The sequence below is a fragment of the Pseudorca crassidens genome, chromosome 15, assembly GCF_039906515.1.
Source record: "Pseudorca crassidens isolate mPseCra1 chromosome 15, mPseCra1.hap1, whole genome shotgun sequence".
Taxonomy (NCBI): Eukaryota; Metazoa; Chordata; class Mammalia; order Artiodactyla; family Delphinidae; genus Pseudorca; species Pseudorca crassidens.
The window spans coordinates 14438012-14458047 of NC_090310.1; the positions used below are offsets into that span (position 1 = coordinate 14438012).

The window sequence follows — 20036 nt, forward strand, 5'->3', positions numbered from 1 at the left end:
TAAGGGGCAAACTCCAAAGTCAAAGTGGGAGAGGACTAGCAAAAGTGAGGACAAAGTCTGACTCATTGGGGCCATTAATGCAACAAACTACCACACTTCCCTCTGGGAGAAGGGGTGGCAGTGAAGGCTATTGGAAAGGGGCACCAAAGGTACAGTCAACTGAGCAGGCAATGTTTTAGTTCTTGAGCTGGGTGATAGGTATATGGCTACTCAATGTATTATTCTTTATTTCAATTTATGTGTTGTTTTGCATATTAACTCATAAAAATCAGTCCCATTGGAAAAAGTAAAGATAAAAGAGGGCTAAGAGTAAATCTTGGAGTGTATCAAAAGAAAAAGAGCCATCAAAGAGAAAAAAAAAAAGAGGAAAACTATAAAAGAGGAGTAATGTGGAGGCTAAGGAGAGAGAGAAAGCCAAGGGATTGATCAGATGAGTCAAATTCTGCAGAAAAGTTAGGTAAGATGAATCTACCAGAGAGAAATGAAAACATACTAATAGAAGTGCTTAAACTACACATCCTTGTCTTGTTCCCGATCTTAGCGAAAAAAACTTTCAGTCTTTCACCATGATACGATGTTACCAGTGGGTTTTTCATACATGGTCTTTATCATGTTGAGGAAGTTCCCTGCTATTCCTGGTTTACTGGGTGTTTTTCTAATCAAAGGGTATTAATTTTTTAACTTTATTTTTAATTGTAAAATATATATAATATAAAATTTACATGCAAAGGAGTGAAGTTGGACCCTTACCCAACACCGTGTAAAAAAATTAACTCAAAATGGATGAAAGACCTAAATGTAAGAGAGAAAATTTAGAAGGAAGCACGGGGGAGAAAAGCTTCAAAACATTGGATTTGGCAATAATTTCTTAGATATGACACCAAAGGCACAGGTAATAAAAGAAAAAAATAGACATATTGGACTTACCAAAATTAAAACCTTTTGTGCATCCAAGGCAACAATCAACAGAGTATAAAGGCAACTCACAGAATAGGAAAAAAATATTTGCAGATCACCTATCTGTGATAAGGGATTGTTATCCAGAATATATAGCGAACTCCTAAAATTCAACAACAAACCAATTTACATGAGATGTCTTTCCATTTATTTACATCTTCTTTCATTTCTTTCAGCAATGGTTTTGCTGTTTTCAGTGTACAAGTCTTTCACCTCCTTAATTAATTCCTAAGTATTTTATTCTTTTTGATGATATTGTAGGTGGAACTCTTTTCCTAATTTCCTCTTTGGATTGTTCATTATTAGAAATGCAACTGATTTCTGTGTTGATTCTGTACTACTACATTGCTCAATTCGTCTATTGCTTCTAACAGGTTGTGTGTGTGTGTGTGTGTGTGGTGGGGGGAATCCTTAGGGTTTTCTACATATAAGATCATATCAGCTTCAAACATAATTTTACTCCTTCCTTTTCAGTTTGGATGGCTTTTCCTTTTCTCGCCTAGTTGCTCTAACTAGAACTTCCAATACTACATTGAATAGAATTGGCAAAAACAGTCATCCTTGTCTTCTTTCTTATTTTAGCAGATAAGCTTTTAATCTTTCACTGCTGAGTACAATGTTAGCTATGGGTTTTTTATATGTAGCTTTCTTATATCTATATTCCTAGTTTTTTGGAGTGTTTTTTATCATGAAAGGGTATTAAATTGTGTCACAAGCTTTTTCTGTATCAATTGAGAAGATTGGGTAGTTTTTTCAATATAGTGAATTAACATTTGATCAATTTTCATATGTTGAACCATCATTGTATATTCCGGGAATATATCCCACTTGGTCACAGCATGTAACCTTTTTAATATGCTGCTGGATTCTTCGTTAGTATTTTGTTGAGGAATTTTTTTTTTTGGTGGTTCTGTAACTTTATTGAACAAGCACAGTTAGTTCTCATCCACATTAACTGTCTGTAGATTTTTGAAAGTGGTGACAGATACATAGGTAACAAACATATAGAGCTTGTTTGGTGAATCTTCATCTTCATTACGTTTTCTAGACAACCGCACATGGATATGGTATAGGACATTCCTTATTCCTTTGGCCCAGACAGCTTTGTTGATCCTGGTGTCAATGCATACATATGGAGTTCCCATCTTCTTCATGGCAAACTTCCGGATTTCTTTGAGTGCCTGAGGGGCACGCTTCTTGAAACCCACTCCATGGATGCGCTTGTGAATGTTGTTGGTGTATTCTCTGGTCACCACCTTGTTGATGGCGGACCGGCCCTTCTTCTCACCGCCCTTCTTTGCCGGAGCCATCCTGCCCGTCCCGGGTTGGAAAGGGAGGATTTTTATATTAATGTTCTTAAGGAGTATTGGTCTGTAGTTTCCTTGTAGTGTCTTTATCTGGCTCAGTATTAGGGCAATGCTGGCCTCACTGAATAAGTTAGAAAGCACTCTCTCCACTTTCAATTTCTTTCTGAAGAATTTGAGGATTGATATTAGTTGTTTAAGCATTTGGTAGAATTCACCAGCAAAGCCATAAAGTCCAGGGCTTTTACTTGTTGGGAAACTTCTGACTACTGATTCAATCTCCTTACTAGTTATAAGTATATTCCGATTTTCTATTTCTTTGTGATTCAGACTTGGTAGGATTTATGTGTCTAGGAATTAGTTCATTACATTTAGTTATTCTATTTGTTGGTGCACATATATTCATAGAATTCTCATAATCCTTTTCACTTATGTAAAGTCAGTAGTAATGTCCCCTCTTTTATTTCTGATTTTAGCAATTTGTTTCTCTTTTTCTTAGTCAATCTAGCTAAAGACTTGTCAATTTTGATGATCTTTAAAAAAAACCAAGTTTTGGTTTTATTGATTTTCTATATTCTCTTGTTTTCCTATTCTCTATTCCATTTATCTCTACTCTAATCTTTACTTTCCACCTTCTGCTAGCTTTGGTTCAATTTGCTCTTCATTTTTCTAGTTCCTTTAAGGTGTACAGTTACGTTATTGATTTGAGATCCTTCTTTTTTAATGTAGATGTTTATGGCTACAAATTTCCTTCTGAGCACTGCTTTCGCGTCATTCCAAAGGTTTTGTACGTTGTGTTTTCATTTTCATTTGTCTCAAAGTATTTTTTAATTTCCCTTGTGATTTCTTCTTTGACCATTGGTTAAGAGCATGTTTTTTAATTTCTACATTTTTGTGAGTTTCCCTCTGTTACTGATTCTAGTTTCATTCCATTGTGATTAGAAAAGATACTTTGTATGATTTCAACCTTTCAAAATTTACTAAGGCTTTTCTTTGTGGCCCAACATATGTTCTATTCTGGACAATGTTCTGTGTGTATCCACTATTGTTGGGTGAAGTATTCTATATATGTCTGTTAGGTCTCATTGGATTATAGTGTCATTCAAGTACTCTCTTTCCTTACTGATCTCGTCTCTGGTTGTTCTATCCGTTATTGAAAGCGGGATAGTGAAGTCTCCAACTCTGATTGTAAAACTGTTGATGTCTCCTTTAAATCTGCCTTTTTTTTTTGTTTCATACATATTTGGTGCTTGGTTATTAGGTGTATATATGCATATAATTGTTACATCATCTTGTTGGATTAAATCTTTTTCAGTCTATAATGTCTTTCTTGTCTCTTATAACCTTTTTTTAAAAAATTATTTACTTATTAATTTTTAAATTTTTGGCTGCACTGGGTCTTCATTGCTGCTCATGGGCTTTCTCTACTTGCGGTGAGCGGGGGCTACTCTTCGTTGCAGTGTGCAGGCTTCTCACTGTGGTGGCTTCTCTTGTTGCGGAGCACGGGCTGTAGGCGCGCGGGCTTAGTTGCTCCGTGGCATGGGGGATCTTCCCGGACCAGGGCTCGAACCCATGTCCCCTGCATTGGCAGGCGGATTCTTAACCACTGAGCCACCTGGGAAGTCCAACTTTTTTTTAATGTAAAATCTATTCTGTCTAACAATATAGCCACCCCAACTCTCCTTTGGTTACTGTTTTCATGGAATATATTTTTCCATCCTTTTACTTCCAGCGTCTTTGTGTTTTTGTATCTAAGGTGAATTTCTTATAGAGAGCAGATAGATGGAACTTTTTGGGAAATACGTTCTGCCAAACTTTGACTTTAAATTGGAGAGTGTAATCTATTTACATTTAAAGTAATTGCTACGATTGACTATATTAAAAAGCAAACAAACAAACCAAATAAAGTAATTGCTGCTAAATAATGACTTACTTCTGCCATTTTGCTTCTTGTTTTCTATATAGCTTATATTTTTTTTCTCAATTCTTCCATTACCTCATATTTTGGTATTTAATTGTTTTTCTGTAGCCTACCATTTTCATTTTCTGTACATTTTTTTCGTTATTTTCTTAGTGGTTACCTTTGGGATTACAATTGACATTTTGAACTCATAACAACTTAGTTTGAATAATACCAACTTATTTAAAATAGTATATACTCTGCTTCCAATACAACTATGTCCCTCTCATTTTATCCTGTTATTGTCACAGATTTCATCTCTATAAATTGTGTGCCTATCAGCACAGGTTTATAATTAATGTTTTATGCATATATGTGTTTTAAATCACATAGGGGAAAAGAGAGGAGTTATAAACCTTTAGTACAATAATGCTTTTACGTTTACCTAGGTATTTATCTTTACTGGTGTTCTTATTTCTCCATGTGGCTTCTTCTGGTGTCCTTTTTTCTTCAGCCCAAAGAAGTCCTTTTAGCATTTCTCACAGAGCAGGTCTACTAGTAACGATGTCTTAATTTCTCCTTCATTCTTGAATAGTTTTGCCAGATACAGAATTCTTGGTTGACAGGTTTTTATTTCAACACTTTAAAAATGACATCTGACTCCCTTCTGGCTTCCATAGTATTTTTCTTTGGCTTTCTACAGTTTGATTACAATGTGTTTTGCTGTGGGTCTCTATGACTTTTTTTTTTTTTTTTCCGGTACACGGGCCTCTCACTGTTGTGGGCTCTCCCGTTGCGGAGCACAGGCTCCAGATGCACAGGCTCAGCGGCCATGGCTCATGGGCCCAGCCGCTCTGCGGCATGTGGGATCTTCCCAGACCGGGGCACGAACCCGTGTCCCCTGCATCGGCAGGCGGACTCTCAACCACTGCGCCACCAGGGAAGCCCTATGACTTTATCTTACGTGGAGTTTTTTGAGCTTCTTGAACTTGTAGATTTGTATCATTTGCACCCTCTCTATCTCACTTTCTTCCTAAAGAATTTAACTTGCAAATATCATGGTTCTTGATGCTGACATATTTCAGTGTGTATTTCCTAAGAATAAAGATATTCTCTGAGAAAAACCAAAGCAAAATTATCAAAATCAGGAAAATTAACATTGATAAAATTCTATTATCTATAGCCTTTATTCAATTCTCAATTGTCCCCAAAATGCCCCTTATAGCTATTGTTTTTCCTGATCCCAAATCTAACCCAGGATCACTTAATTGCCATGTCTCTTTAGCCTTCTTTAATCTGGAATAGTTCTTCCATTTCAATTTGTCTTTCATAATCTTGACGTTTTTGTAAAGTATAAGATGGTCATTCTAAAAGATGTTCTTCACTTTGGGTTTCTCCGACTTTTTCTCATGATTAGATTCAGGTTATTCATTTTTTGGCAGAAAAATCACTGGCATAATGTTGTATTCTCCTCAAGGCATTGATAGGTGATGTGCATGATGTCTGTTTGTCCCATTTTGGCTAACAACTTTGGTTAATGATTAAGGTGGAGTCTTTCAGGTGTCTCCACTGTGAAGTTACTATTTTTACCTTTATAATTAATTAGTAATTTATAGGAAAATACTTTGATGATTAATGATGATTCAGTCATAATTATGATGGTTGCTAAATGGAGGTTTTCTAACCCCATCATTCTTTCTCTATATTTATTAGGTGACATTTTACTCTAAGAACTTTCCTTTCTACCTCTTTTATGTAATTATTTATTCATTTGTGTCAACATGAATTCATGGATTCTTATTTATTCAATGGGTTATAACCCATTGCTATAATTATTTATTTTCATGTTCAAATTGTCCTATCATTTCAAATTTTAATAATGTGTGACTAAGACAGGAATTTTGACTTTATATAACATTGAGCCATTATTTCTTGCAGCAATTATATAGTTCCCTGTGCTATACAGTAGGACTGTTTATCCATTCTAAATGTTTGCATCTACAAACCCCAAATTCTCAGTCCTTCCCTTTCCCTCCCCCTGCCCCTTGGCAACCACAAGTCTGATCTTTATGTCTGTGACTCTGTTTCTGTTTTGTAGGTAAGTTCATTTGTACCATATTTTAGATTCCACATATAAGTGATATCATATAGTATTTGTCTTTCTCTATCTTACTTACTTCACTTAGTATGATACTCTCTAGTTGTATCCATATTGCTGTAAATGGCATTTTTTGTTCTTTTTTATGGCTGAGTAGTATTCCATTGTATATATGTACCACATCTTCTTTATCCATTCATCTGTCAATGGACATTTAGGTTGTTTCCATGTTTTGCCTATTGTGAATAGTGCTGCTTGAACATAGGGGTGCATGTTTCTTTCTGAATTATAGTTTTGTCCAGGTATATGCCCAAGAGTGGAACTGCTGGAACATATGGTAATTCTATTTTTAGTTTTCTGAGGAACCTACATACTATTCTCCATAGTGGCCACACCAAGTTACATTCCCACCAACAGTGTAGGAGAGTTTCCTTTTCTTCACACCCTCTCCAGCATTTGTTATTTGTAGACTTTTTAATGATGGCCACTTTGACCGGTGTGAGGTGGTATCTCATTGTAGTTTTGATTTGCATTTCTCTAATAATTAGTGATGTTGAGCATCTTTTCATGTACCTACTGGCCACCTGTATGTCTTCTTTGGAGAAATGTCTATTAAAGTCTTCTGCCCATTTTTGATTGGGTTGTTTGATTTTTTGTTGTTGAGTTGTATGAGCTGTTTGTATATTTTGGAGATTAAGCCCTTGTCAGTTGCAACATTTTCTTGCAGCAGTTATATAAAAGAAACAAATCTTTCTTAATGAGACTTGCCTGGTTTGTAATAGTAAAATCACATCACCATCATAGAGAAGGAGAATTAAATTTTCTACTTGCTATATGATAGGACACGTATCAGTTCATCAAAAACTAATATCAAACCATTTAATATATACATTAAAGAGAAAAGGAGTTAAAACTTGACCCTCTCCCCCTTTTCTCCTACTTCACCCCACAGAGGAAATTTTTTTTGTTGTTGGTTTTTGCAGAATGCAAGACTTTAAGAAACCATTAACAGCTAGAGATCTGTGCTAAACTCATAGACGTGGCTATGACTAATGTCTGCCAGTGAAAACAGAGGTCCCTATCAGAAGAGAGAAAGAGTATACACTTTTGTAAAACTAGTAGAGGATGTGTGGTTTTTGTCTACCTAGCTTCTTTTGGGGGAACCGCACCTCCCTACATTATTAGTCCACAGAGTTCAGCCATTGATGACCCTATCCCTTGGCTCCAAGAATAGGCATGTGAGCTCTGCCATTCCCCTGGCCTCAACAAATGCGTGAGGATTGCCCATAATTCCTTTCTAGGACTTCTCTAGCTTTCAGGAAAGCGACGCTCTCTCTTCTCTGGTTTTCTGGCAAAGGCGATCTCTGCAGCAGTAGATAAAGGCTGCCTAAGAATGCAGCAACCCAGGGGAAAGCCGCAGGGATAGACTCTGGGAGATAATCAGATTAGTGACAGCAGAAGGGCTCATCAAATTGCCAAGTTCCCAAGTGAGAAGCAATCCAGGAACCACGTAACTTAAGCCATTTTCCATAGGATCCAAAATCAAGGAAAACAGATCATTCACATAAGCAAAGGAGTACATTCTCTCTTGCTGAACCATATTGTGGTCAACCATGACTCAAATCTATAAGCATTATAGAATCAATCAGCTAAAAAACCCAAGACCTCCATCTTACTTTTCCTTTTTTTTTTTAACGTTTCTAAGTAGTCTTTATCATATCAAGAACAAGAGAGCTGAGGGCTGTATTTGCTTAAATGTGGGAAAGGCTTATTAATCTGTTGATAAATAGTTAGAGGCATGTGTATCTCAAAAGGCAGCAGAAACTATTTTTAAATAGTTTTGTGGAACGTATTTTTAATGGAATACTATCAAATTTTTAAAGAGGGGGAGGGGCAGCTCTACATGAACTGAAAGGAACAGATCTCCAAAAGATAACGTTGAATGAAAATGGTAAGGTGGCAAAACATGTGGTATGCTACCTTTGCACTTCATTATACATATTCTCCTAGGATGTATCTAAATTTCTTTCTAGAATAACGATATAGAGAGAGAACATATCCTGGGATAGACAGACAGATAGATACAGTATATATAGGAAGATAATTATTTTAAGGGATTGGGCCATGTGACTGTGGAGGCTTGGTGGGTCCAAAATCTGATGGGAGAGGCTGGCAGGCTGGAGGCTCAGGAAAGAACTACAGTTCAAGTTCAGAGGCAGTCTGCTGATGAACCAGGAAGAGCTGGTGTTTCAGTGAAGTCTGAAGACAGAAGGCTGTCAGAATTCCCTCTGCCTGAGGGAGACTTTCGTTCTATTCAAGCCTTCAACTGATTGGATGAGGTCCACCCACATTATGGAGGGTAATCGGCTTTACTCCAAGTCCACTGATTTGAATGTAAATCTCATCCAAAAACACCCTTACAGAAACATCCAGAATAATGTTTGACCAAATATTTGGGCACTGTGGCCCAATCAAGATGACACATACAATTAGCTCTCATAACTCCACCCCCTGTCAACTTGGCACCCATATGCATCTCCTTATATCAAACTTGATCTCCATACTCAACCTCTTTACCTGGTGGGGTGACCCAAACTTTCACTCACGAAAGGTCTGGGCCATTAGTAATCCTGCCTGGATTGGCCTGTTGCAGTTTCCCACTGACTTTAATCACAGGCCATGGTAATACTAAGATGCTCCAAGTGGTCTCCTGTCCATATACTGGACAGATTGTTTAACAGATCTTGACTATGAGCACCTCTTTTCCAGGCACTGACTGTTCCAAGCATTGGGATATAGATGTGAACAACAGCGACAAAATCTATGCCCTCGAGGGGCTTATTTGAAAGAAAATAGAGACATAACAAACAACTACTATTGGTAATAAAGGCTATAAAGAAATAGGGTGACGTGATAGATGGTAATGGGAGGGAGTATGCTTTAGATGGCATGGTCAGAGAAGGTCTCACTGAGTATGTAACATTTGAACTGGAACATAAAATATGAAAAGGAGCCAGCCATAAATGAGAAGGGTGGGGGGAAGGGCATCCCAGGCAGAGGAAATGTCAATCACAAAAAGCTGAGGCAGGAACTGAAAGAAGGCCAGGGTGGAGGATGGGAAACAAGGAGCAGGGTGGTGTGTTGGGGCTGGAAGGGTTGGCAGGAACCAGATCAAACATGGTTAGCCTTTCCAATTTCATTTTAAAAGCCAAGGGTTTGAACTTATTTACAAAACAGAAACAGTCACAGATGTAGAAAACAAACTTATGGTTACCATGGGGGAAGGGATAAATTGGGAGATTGGGACTGACATATACACACTACTATATATAAAATAGATAATAAGGACCTAATGTATAGCACAGGGAACTCTACTCAATACTCTTTAATGGCCTATATGGGAGAAGAATTTTTAAAAGAGTGGATATATGTATATGTATGACTGATTCACTTTGCTGTACACCCGAAACTAACACAACATTGTAAATCAACTCTACTCCAATAAAAATTAATTAAAAAAAGAAAAAAGCAAAGGGTTTTAAGTCAGCATAGTGCAGGATCTAATCAACCGTTTCAAAAGACTATTCTGGAGAATAGGTTAGTCGGGGTAATTGAGAGCCACATTAAGCCAGGAGGCCTTTGTAGTAACTCAGGATGAAAGATGATGGGGAGTCAAACAAGCGAATCTGTGAAAACTCGATACAGCTTGAAGATGTATTCAAGTACTTGGTGATGGATCGCAAGGAGAAGGGGAAGGTGAAGGAGGGGAGTGAAAGGTGATGCAGGTTATTGTTGACGGGGTGCATGGTGGTGCCACTTCCTGAGAAGGAGGAGGTGGAATGAGGATGTTTGGGGTGGGAGGGGAGATCAGGAATTCCATCTGGATGTATTAAGTTTGAGATGGCTAACAGATATTGAAGTGGCCATATCTGGCAGGTTATTGGGTGTATAATTCGAGGCTGAGGCAGGAAGCCTGGACAGGAGTATACATCTGCAGAGTCATCAGCACATGTAGATGATGTGCCAGGTACTGACTGCCTTTTAGTCCCATATTCATCCTTCGTTGCCTCCGCAAAAATTGGGTTGGGACTTAGGAGTATTTTTTGCCTTTGCCGACTAACATGATATGATTCTTTGTTAGTAGAGGGCATTGGTGAGACACTGCAAGGAGGGAGATGTTTCCTTTCTGGTTCAGGTAGGCTTGCTCACAGCTCACACAGCTTCTCCAGCACCCAGCTCCTGCCATGCAGGGTAGTCAGCAGCACAAAGAGGCCCACAGCTTTCCCCGGCACTCCCCTGGGGTGGTTTTGCCATGGAGGGCCTCCGGCAAGACACCTCCCAAGGAACGGATTTTTCCAGCATCCCAGAGGGTGGGTTTCCAGCAAGTTCCCCCATGACTTCTCTACTGTTCGGTGAGCCATGGTCACGCCTTCTCCAAAAAAGGTCTGGGTATCAGCTCTGGGGGGACGGGGTACTCGTCCTTGGACGCTCCATCTCTGCCCTAGGGGCTGCTTCTTACATCTGCTACTCCTATATTCTTTATAGTTATCTCTACTCTTTATTAGCCAATCCCTCATTACTCCAATCTTCCTATAATTAATAGCTATTTATATTAAAGATATATATTATTCAAATTACCGTGTGGTTTTTTCCCTCCTGACTAATACAAATGACTCCAAGTGCAAGTCAGGCACGGAGACAGACGTAAGGTCCCAAGGAGTCTCTGTGTTACTTTCCACTTTGAACGGGTGGGATGTAAAGGCACATGGTTGGCAAAAGGGTGAGCAGGAGTTCAGTTTCCTCTTCTGGCACGCCAGTCAGCCGCTGTAAGAGAACACTGTCCCTTTCTGTGTCTGCTCTGGGAAGCTCTGGGTTTTGGCTGGCCTCTGCTGCACATGGGCACCTACCTGCAGCTTGAAGCGGCTTCTCTGTCAGCTACGACCAGAGCTGCCGTTCCTCTGCTGGCCTCTTGGGATCTTGCACATGTAATGCAGCATCTTCTGAAGCCAAAGTGTTTGAAACACCTGCCCTGCCCTCATTGTGTGGACCAAGTTGCCAGTTTCACCTTGACCGCTCCAGGCGGCTGCACGGACAGACACTCACATGGTGCCTCTGGACCTTGAATCTGTTTATTACTGGGTTGGCCAAAAAGCTCGTTCGGGTTTGTGTACCATCTTATGGAAAATCCCGAACGAATTTTTTGGCCAACCCAATGTATTCCAACACTCATTGGCTGAGGATTGCTGGCCTCAGCCAATCCCAGCATCATGGAGATGTAGGAACACGGAGCAGAGGCTGCCCATGCTGGTGCCTCCCTGGGACCCCTACTGAGGTACTGGAGTGTGCCTTGGAGGTATAGGGCCAGGAGAGGAGAAAAGATGTACAGGGCTTTCAGCTACTGGAACACTGGGTCTTCAGTAAGGGATCAGGTGAACCCACTTCCTAAAAGACAGAATGGTCAAGTGAGGAAGCTGAGGGTCATGAACGAATGGCCAGCACTGCCTATAAACCCCAGAAATATGGGGGCACAGGTGAGTACGCCTGCCGGGACGGAGAGCAGGTGAGGAACCTCCAGGGGCCTGTCTCCCTTTAACTTCAGGTCAGGGCGGAAGCTCAGCCGCATGTCTCAGGGAAGGGCCTGTTTGATTTAGTATGGCATCCCCAAACATACCACGTTTTAAGCAGAAATCAACACATATTTGCTGGCAGCGTGGAGGGCGGAGGAGGGAGGAGAGTAAGTCTCTAAACAAGAAAGGCACAGCACCCAGGTTCTAATTCTTGACTTTAATGCCAGGTGAGGGTACTGAGGCTCCATGCACCAAAGCGCTCACAGACAGGAAATGAACAAACACAGGCAGCGTTATCTTGTGTACACAAAGCCCACACTGTACAGAAGGAAGACGACCGACCACCCCGTGACCTCCCACTCCCAGAGGCAACTGCCTATCTCTCCTCCCCGTCTCTGTTCCCACCTCCTCTGACCCTCTGCCAGCCCACCCTTCCTCCAATTAACATATGTATACATGTATGTTTCTTCCAGAATTCCAAAAAGTGCCTCTCCCACCCCAGTTCCCAACACTCTGGCTTCTGATGAATAAAGCCTCCCTCTTTTAAGGATCACGAGGCAGGCGCGCCACCTTCATGAAAGAGCCCCAGCAAAATGGTACCCGAGAAAGCTTAATCACTTGTAGCACAATCAAATACAGACAGAAGGTATGCAGAAGGATGATATCTGAAATTCTAACTGGGATCAAAATGATTAGTGTGAGTGGTTTTTGTTTTGTTGTTGTTACTTGTCTTAACCATTTCAGGATCCAACTTAGACCAAGATCACACAGTGAGGCTCACTCCACTCTGTGGCTTGCAGATGTCAATTTCCTAGTCCTCCAAGGAGCAACCCAGAACAGGAAGATTATATCACCTGAGCAGCCTGAGGCACAAGGCTCAGACAGCTCCCAGAACATCCCAAGCCCCAGAGAGAAAGAACAGAAATTTTCAGAGCACAGTCGACTGCTTTCCACGTGATAAGCGCTGGACAGCCTGCTGAATTCACCAGAGGTAGAATAAGGATGGTGACGATTCCTCTATGTCTTCTATTTAGAGCGTTACCCAAAGAATTCCCCCACCTGGGATGGTGTGCTGGGTTTCACTGTGGTTTTGTTTCAATCTTTTCAAACTTAGCTGCAGTTAAGTTTTTCATTCTTACTGAATTGCAACTAGCATTGCACCATGCGGTCCTATTTCCTATAACTTTCACCTTCCCAACCAGTGAATGGAGCACCTGGGAGAAAAGGTACCCAAAGTCAAACATAAGGGAAGCTCCAAAGGCAGGCCCCTTGGTTTGACCCAAGGACGTTACACACAAGAATTCCATGAAGACAGACTTCCTTTCAATCTGGGAGAAGCAGCCGTCTTTTGGAGCCCTCCTTCCTTACCCAACGCTTCTTATGTTCTGGGCTTGGCCGCTGACAGCTGAAAAGGGACCCAACTAGGAGAAGTCACTTCCTCAGATATGACTTTTATTTGGAGGCGATCACCACAAACCCTCCACATCCAAGAGTGCTTCGCAGCCTGGCCTTGGCTTCTCAACAGACGATGGCCAAACAGGGCCACCGAATTCTTTTACTCCATGTAGAAGGAGCTCTAAGCTGGCCGCCAGTGTCCCTGCTCTGCCTGGGCTACTGGCCACAGCCCTGTCCCCCCACGACGGCACAGAGCACCTCCGCGAGGACAACACGGGGGCAGAGGAATGGAGGGGCTCCAGCAAGAGGCGCAGGGACAGCGTTCCTATCCAGCGTCCCTGAAGCCCCAAGCAAGTCTTCAGGGCCTGATTTTGAGCTGACTTGAGCTTGCGTGAACCAGTCCCTCCCTGTCTCATGTGTATGGACTCTCAATAACCGAGTGCTGTGATGCTCTGGGCCAGGGAAGGCAAGAGAAGGGGCCGAGGTCGGATCACTGCGGGCACTGGGCTTACCTATCTGCTCTCTCCTCACACTGGCTCCCTCCTGAAGAGCCTGCCTCAGTGTCTGTCAAAAAACGAACCTGTATTAGCGTTCAATCTATTTGCCGATCTGAGCAACTTAAATGAAAGACCCTTCTCTGAGGACAAGGCAAGAGCCGTGCTGTCGGGGTAAGATCCAAGCAGGGACATCAGCTCCGGAAAAGCGACAAGCCGTTTGCGGATGAGAACGAGGAGAGAACATGTTATCTCAGAACCTGAACCACTGACTGGACCGCCCCCTTAGATGTCAGCCTGGACACCTGCTCCACGCACATAAGAATACAGTGTAAGAGCGGGGGACCATGCCCTGGAATCTTCCCATACAGGGGCCAAGGGGTCCCTGCCCCGTGAAGGAGCTCAGCCAAGGCCCCAGGGCTTGGCCTTCTCTTCCTCAGCTCCCCCACTACCCTCCTCGCCAATCTGGTCTTGTAAGACTGAGACCGATGAGGCTGACAGAAAAAAAATCTCCCTACAACAACAGCCAGGAGCAGTCAAGTTCAATCACGATTACAGGGAGAAGCCCTGCACGCAGCACGGGCACGTCCCCGTTCCAGTGACTGGCGCTGCAGAGCATTTCCTCTAGGGCGCGCAGGCCCACACCCCGACTGGCTGCCCCAGGCTGCAGACAGCGCGAGAAGGAAACGCAGTGAACAGAAGCTGGTGGATCTTTTTCTCTCCGAATTGTGCAGAGGCAAACATAACGGAGGTCTGCTGCTCTCTTCCCACAGCTCCTGGGATAGCTGCGCCTCTCCTCCGGCCCTCTCTTTCCTTCCCCAAGATAGACAATCTCCGAGAAGGAGAACGTTGGCAGGAAAAAGCAACAGGGGTTCCCATCCAAGGAGGTTCACCACAAATTGGATCCTAACATGGAATAGCAGTCAAGGATGTATTCTGAGCCTCTAGAAAGGATGTTACATCTCAAAGATAACACAACAACTAGGCATCTTGCCTGCTTGACTTAGGGAATCTTCAAAAGGAGTCCCTGAAATGTGCATTCCAGCCCCATGAGAAGATAACCCTTCAAGCAAGGAAGGTTAGTGGAAGGTAGGAGGAGCCAAGGCCCTGAGGCAGGGCTGTAAACATTGTGCTTTTCTAAGGCCAACCTGGTGCATGGCTTTGGCAACTATGGTTACATCTCCAAAAGGTGGTGAAGAATATGTTTTGGGAGGAAAAGAGTCCACATCCTAAAACAAAGCGTGGGGCTACTGTTGAGGGAAGAGGGAGAGAAAATGTTCCTTCTTCAGCCAGGGGCTCTAGGTGGCTCCTTGGGTAAATCCCCCATCATGTTCCACATTCATACTGATACACTGAGCACAAGGAAGGGACTCTTGAACAGGATGGAGGAGTGGTTATGCCTACGTGAGTTTGGTAACGTGGCTCTAAAAAGGGCAGAAACTCTCTTGCAAGATCAAGAAAGTGACAAAACCTCTCTGGATTTCCTGGTCAAGCCCTCGCTAGCCGGACCCCATAAGCCTCAGGCAGAGACTGCCGTGCCTCGAGGAAAGGCCAGGTGAGCGCAGGCACCAAGTCCTCGTGGGCCACCAGCCCTGAACCTGGCCCCAAGGTACAGCCAAGGAGACTGGGGCTGCACCTCCGTCCGCCTGGAGTTGTGCCTCAGGACCCGTCCTCACCTCAGCAGGTTCTGGGGCAGCCAGCAGCCCTTCCAGGGACCTTGCTCCCAGAGCTGCCAAGGGGAACGGACACCCTCCCTGACAGGACTCTGCTCCCTGCCAGGGCTACTCACCACCATGTGATCTTGAACTCATAGATGGGGCGCTTGCAGTAGTAGTGGTTGATGAGGTGCTTGTCACACACCCCGATGCACTGGTGGTCCACGGTGAGGCCCTGGGCCGAGAGGTCCGTGACCAGGCAGTGCAACAGGTCATAAACGTCAGCCACGGCCTCCCAGGGCCCGAAAGACACATCCACTTCGCAGTGGTGCTCGAAGAGCTGTCCGTCACTCTCGCTCCGTTCAAAGCGCAGGGAGCTGAGAAGCGGACACTCGTAGGGGGTGATGGGCATCTCCTCCTTGAAGACACAGACCTTGAGCTTGGCAAAGCGGGCCTTCCGCTGGACGGCGCGCAGCCGGGCAATCTCCACAATCCGCTCCAAATGGTCTGCGGGGGTGAACACGTCACCCATCAGTGGGACGGGGGTGGGGAGGGGGGCGGGGCACAGAGAGAGCCCCAGTGACAGTGGACCCAAGAGGGAAGAGACAGATCCCTGGGGAAGGGACTCTGGGCCCATGAAGGGCACAAACTTAAACAGGAATCGTGGTTCTGCAGGGCAAAAGGAAACAAAGGGGATGGGATGAGTACCACCCTTCTGAAATGCGATTTGATGACGTTGCAGGCAAGGTGGTCCCTATTTCATCTGAATCTTCCTGTGGGACTGGGAGGGCGGCAGGAAGGGAAGCAGGATCCTCTCCCATCTTGAGTAGGACAGGTGTCTTGGCGAGCCATGACCCACTTGTTCTGGTGGAGACCTCAGCACTGACAGATGCCTCGCTACCCTCCCTCCTCACACCCCGACTGCCCCGCACAGTGAGCCCCTCACCTTTGTAATAGGGCATGAGTCCCAGAAACGCTTGGCGCACTTTCTCCCCCTTCAGTGGCTGCATGTTCTCCAGCTGCTCCAGGAGAGGCCCGATGGCATAGTACTGGGCCTCTTTGTACACGGCCCGCACGCGCTCCCGGGGCGGCAGGTCCCCCGAGCGCAGGAAATTCAGCACATCTCTGAGCAGGAAGGAAAGAGGGTTGGTGAGAAGGAGTAAATGGATCCGGACAGTGCCACCCAGTGGTTAGAGCACAGGATCTGGACCCAGATGGCCAGCTGTGTAACCTTGGGTAAGTGAACTTAACCTCTCTGTGCCCTTTCTCCTCTGTAAAATGGGGGAAAATAAGAAAACTACCCCATAATGTTATGAGGGGATTAAATAAGTTAATACATAAAAAGTGCTTAGAAAATACCTGGCACAGAGCAAGCCCTCACTAAGTGTTAGTAGTTGTTATTGTATCATTATTATTATAATTATTAAGTATATACAGGAAAAATGGGAAGATATGATATCTAGCCCCTTAATTACATTTTGAATTGAGGTACAGACAATAGCCAATAAAGGTACACATCTTAATTGTACAGGCCAATTACTTTTTCACGTATGAATATACCCACACAACCACCACATACATCAAGATATAGAACATGTCCACCTAATTAAAGTTTCCCTGTGCCTCTTCCCAGCCAATCACTACAGAGACAACCACTCTAACTTCTAATTCTATCAACAAAGATTAGTTTTGCCTCTTCTTGAAATGCATGTAAGTGGAATCACACAGTATGTTCTCTTTTGTGCCTGGCTTCTTCCCCTCAACCTAGTGTCTTTGAGATTGATTCCCTACGTCATCATGCGTAGCAGAAGTTTCCTTCCTTTTATCGCTAAGTAGCATACCGTTGTATGGATACACTATAAACTTTTACCCATTCTCCCGTTGATGGACATTTGAATTGTTTCCAGTTGGGGTCTCATAAGAGTAAAGCTGTGATAAACATTCCCTGTAAACTTCTTGTGGACTCAGGCACCGGTTCCTCTTGGGTAAACATCAGGAGGAGAACTGTTCGGTCATAAGTGCCTGTTTGACAAAGTGGTTGTAGCATTTTATTCCCACCAGCCACGTGGAAGAGTTCTGCACTCCCCACAGATCCTTGCCATCAGTATCATTCTGTAGCTATACGGAGAAGAGGAATGCCTAACCCTGACACCTGAATAAACTGGCTTCAGGAGTGAACAAAAAATCACATACTGCACCTTCTTAAAATAACAATTCAGTTCTTTTAATTCTCTCTTCAGATTCTTTAGGGCTGAAAGTAATCAGACCCATCACTGGTAGGTGTGGGAAGGGCTTTTCTGTGAGGATGTATCAGTAAACCCCAAGACCAAGCTGTTACCTCAGTAGTGAGTCTATGACCATGAAGCAACACCAGCCAACACTCACCAAGTACTAATCTGTGTCAGTCACTATTCAGGAGTTATCCCATTTAATCCTTCCAACGACATGGGGTAAGTGCTTTCTTACGTCCGTTTTATAAATGAGGAAAAAGTGGGGCTCAGAGAGCTTACGGAACACCCTTGCTAAAGGAGCCACAGCCAGCCAGATGCAGACACGGGTGACTCCAAATCCACACCCACAGTGGTCCAGACTCCAGTCCAAGCCGCTGTGCACTGATCACAACGGGAAAGTGCCCCAGGTGGAGGCCCAGGCAGCCTCCATGGTGGCTGCTGGGGCTACGTGAGCTCACCCGCAGAGAAATGCCCTAAATCCCTATTTTATTTTATCTGAATCTTTCAACAGCTCCACAGGCTGCTGATGAATCTTAGGCCACTGGAGTCCAGTAGCCTGAGGATAAACACCACAATATCCTGCTTGCTGCCATGCCCTTGCCTGGCCCTGCCACTCTCCAGCTGTGGCCACCTGGGTATGGGCGCATCAGCCTAGGGCCAAACCGGGTTCCCCTTCCCCGTCACTCCTTCGAAAATCAGTCCTCTAGGATCGTAAGCAAATCTTGGTGAGTCCTGAAAAACATAACCGCGGGCAAGGCCCAGTGAAGAGTGCTGTGGGAGCTGCCAGCCGGGCCGAGCACTTTCCTCTCCCAAACAGCCTGCAAACAAAAATCTTTTTATAGCTCTGCAGAGCGATGTGACACTTTGTTTTCTCAGCACTGGAGGCAGCTGACCGCCCAATGGGGAAACCCAGATGCTTCAGAGCAAATTATTTGACGAGGCTCCTTTCTGAGGGTGAAAATGACCCTTCTCCCAGTGTGGGCAATCCTACTTGGAGGCCGGCACAGAGACGTAGTGGTTGGAGGGTCTCCTTTTGTTCAAGGTCAAAGACCATGTTAGTTCTCCAGTCATCTCCAAAGTTAGACGGATGGGGTAAAGAGTTTCAGCCACATACTCTGAAAGGACCTGGCCAGGGGTCACACCAAGCCTCTTTATTTAATCCACATGACAGGCCTGCAAGGCAGCTATAATTACTTCTCATTTCACAAACAAGGAAACCAAAACATAAAGTCTTTAAATTGTTTATCTGTAAGGTTGTCAGAAGTCCTCTCTTGGGAAGGGCTATCTTTTTTTGAGATTGTGTTGTTACATGTTTTACTGTTAAAATGACAGTAACAATTGAAAGTGGGGTTTTTTTGTGTGTGTTTTTGCTGTTGTTGTTTCGTTTTTGGGGGGTTTTTTTTTTTTGGCTGCACGGTGCGGTACGCAGGATCTTAGTTCCCCCACCAGGAATTGAACCTGTGCCCTCTGCAGTGGAAGCATGGAGTGTTAACCACTGAACCGCCAGGGAAGTCCCTGAAGGTGTTTTTTTTTTAAAGACTTGGCAAAATTACAGGATGGCAACCCTATGTTGGCCCTTCCCTCACCTTTTTTTGTCCTATTTATTTGTTTCAAACTATTGAAAGAAGTTTGGGAACCACTGCCACGCCCCATGTTTCTCCCTAACAGCGATGCCGAGCCCCAGAATCTGGATCTGAGGGTCTTCTCCCAGAAGCTGTGTTGGAACTCCCCTGCCTCTCGGTGCGGTCACACCTATTCCACAGGGATGACAACTTCCCAGTCTTAATTTGCATAGCAGAGAATCAGTTTCATCACATCCAGCCAATGTGTGTCACCTGGGATTTCTCCGGCTGTCCTTGCCTCCTCTGGGAAAGAAACTAAGAATTCTGATGCAATGCAATATGCACATTTATTAAATTCCACCAGCAGGTTATCTCCTCTTCTAGGTGTTATGGAAGACATCAAAGTCCCATGCCCAAGCCCGGGCTGCTCACTTGCTAGGACCCTGCAGTTGATGGCAGAGGGAGGAACGTACCCGAAGTGCGCACCGTCCCGATCAATGAAGTAGCGGCCCTCGGCATCCGTGGGGATGTAGTGCCGCCCGCTGAACATGGCCGCCAGCATGGTGTCCTCGTAGCGCCGCAAGGTGGACAGGCGTGTGGTGAAGTGAGCCCCTCCGATGTTAAGGGGGACAACCTCAGGGAACTGGGGAGGAATCACCGGCACTTTTAGTCCCACGGTGGGGAGGCAAGCCGGGGCTGCCCCGTCTGCCGCCTTCCTGGGTCTGATGAGCGCCACCCGAGGCCCAAACCCAGGCATCTTTCTGACCTCTTCTCTCCCCTCCCTTTCCCTGCATTCATCAATTACCAAGTCCTCCCCATCCTCCCACAGCTCTTAAATCAGGTCTCTGCACCGCAGTCCTACAATCTCTGCTC

The 20036-nt window shown here is 44.2% G+C and overlaps 2 protein-coding genes across 5 annotated transcripts in view; both read right to left on the minus strand.

Annotated features, from left to right (window-relative positions):
- RABGEF1 (RAB guanine nucleotide exchange factor 1) overlaps positions 1-20036 on the minus strand; it is an 87289-nt gene that overhangs the window by 64710 nt on the left and 2543 nt on the right. For all 4 annotated transcript variants that reach the window (XM_067705982.1, XM_067705981.1, XM_067705984.1 and 1 more), the window contains exons 2-4: positions 19637-19806; positions 16317-16495; positions 15505-15877 (exon numbers count right to left, since the gene is read on the minus strand). In XM_067705982.1, the coding sequence (XP_067562083.1) occupies positions 15505-15877; positions 16317-16495; positions 19637-19806 (722 nt within the window). The remainder of the gene's footprint in view (positions 1-15504; positions 15878-16316; positions 16496-19636; positions 19807-20036) is intronic.
- On the minus strand, positions 675-3090 carry LOC137206845 (large ribosomal subunit protein eL31-like). Its single transcript, XM_067705980.1, has one exon. It carries the CDS (start codon positions 2463-2465, stop codon positions 1893-1895), a length of 573 nt encoding a protein of 190 aa, XP_067562081.1. The 5' UTR covers positions 2466-3090; the 3' UTR covers positions 675-1892.

What these genes read in the sequence shown, in the direction of transcription:
- LOC137206845 (XM_067705980.1), bottom strand. Translation starts at nt 2,465, where the DNA reads ATGCTTAAACAACTAATATCAATCCTCAAATTCTTCAGAAAGAAATTG.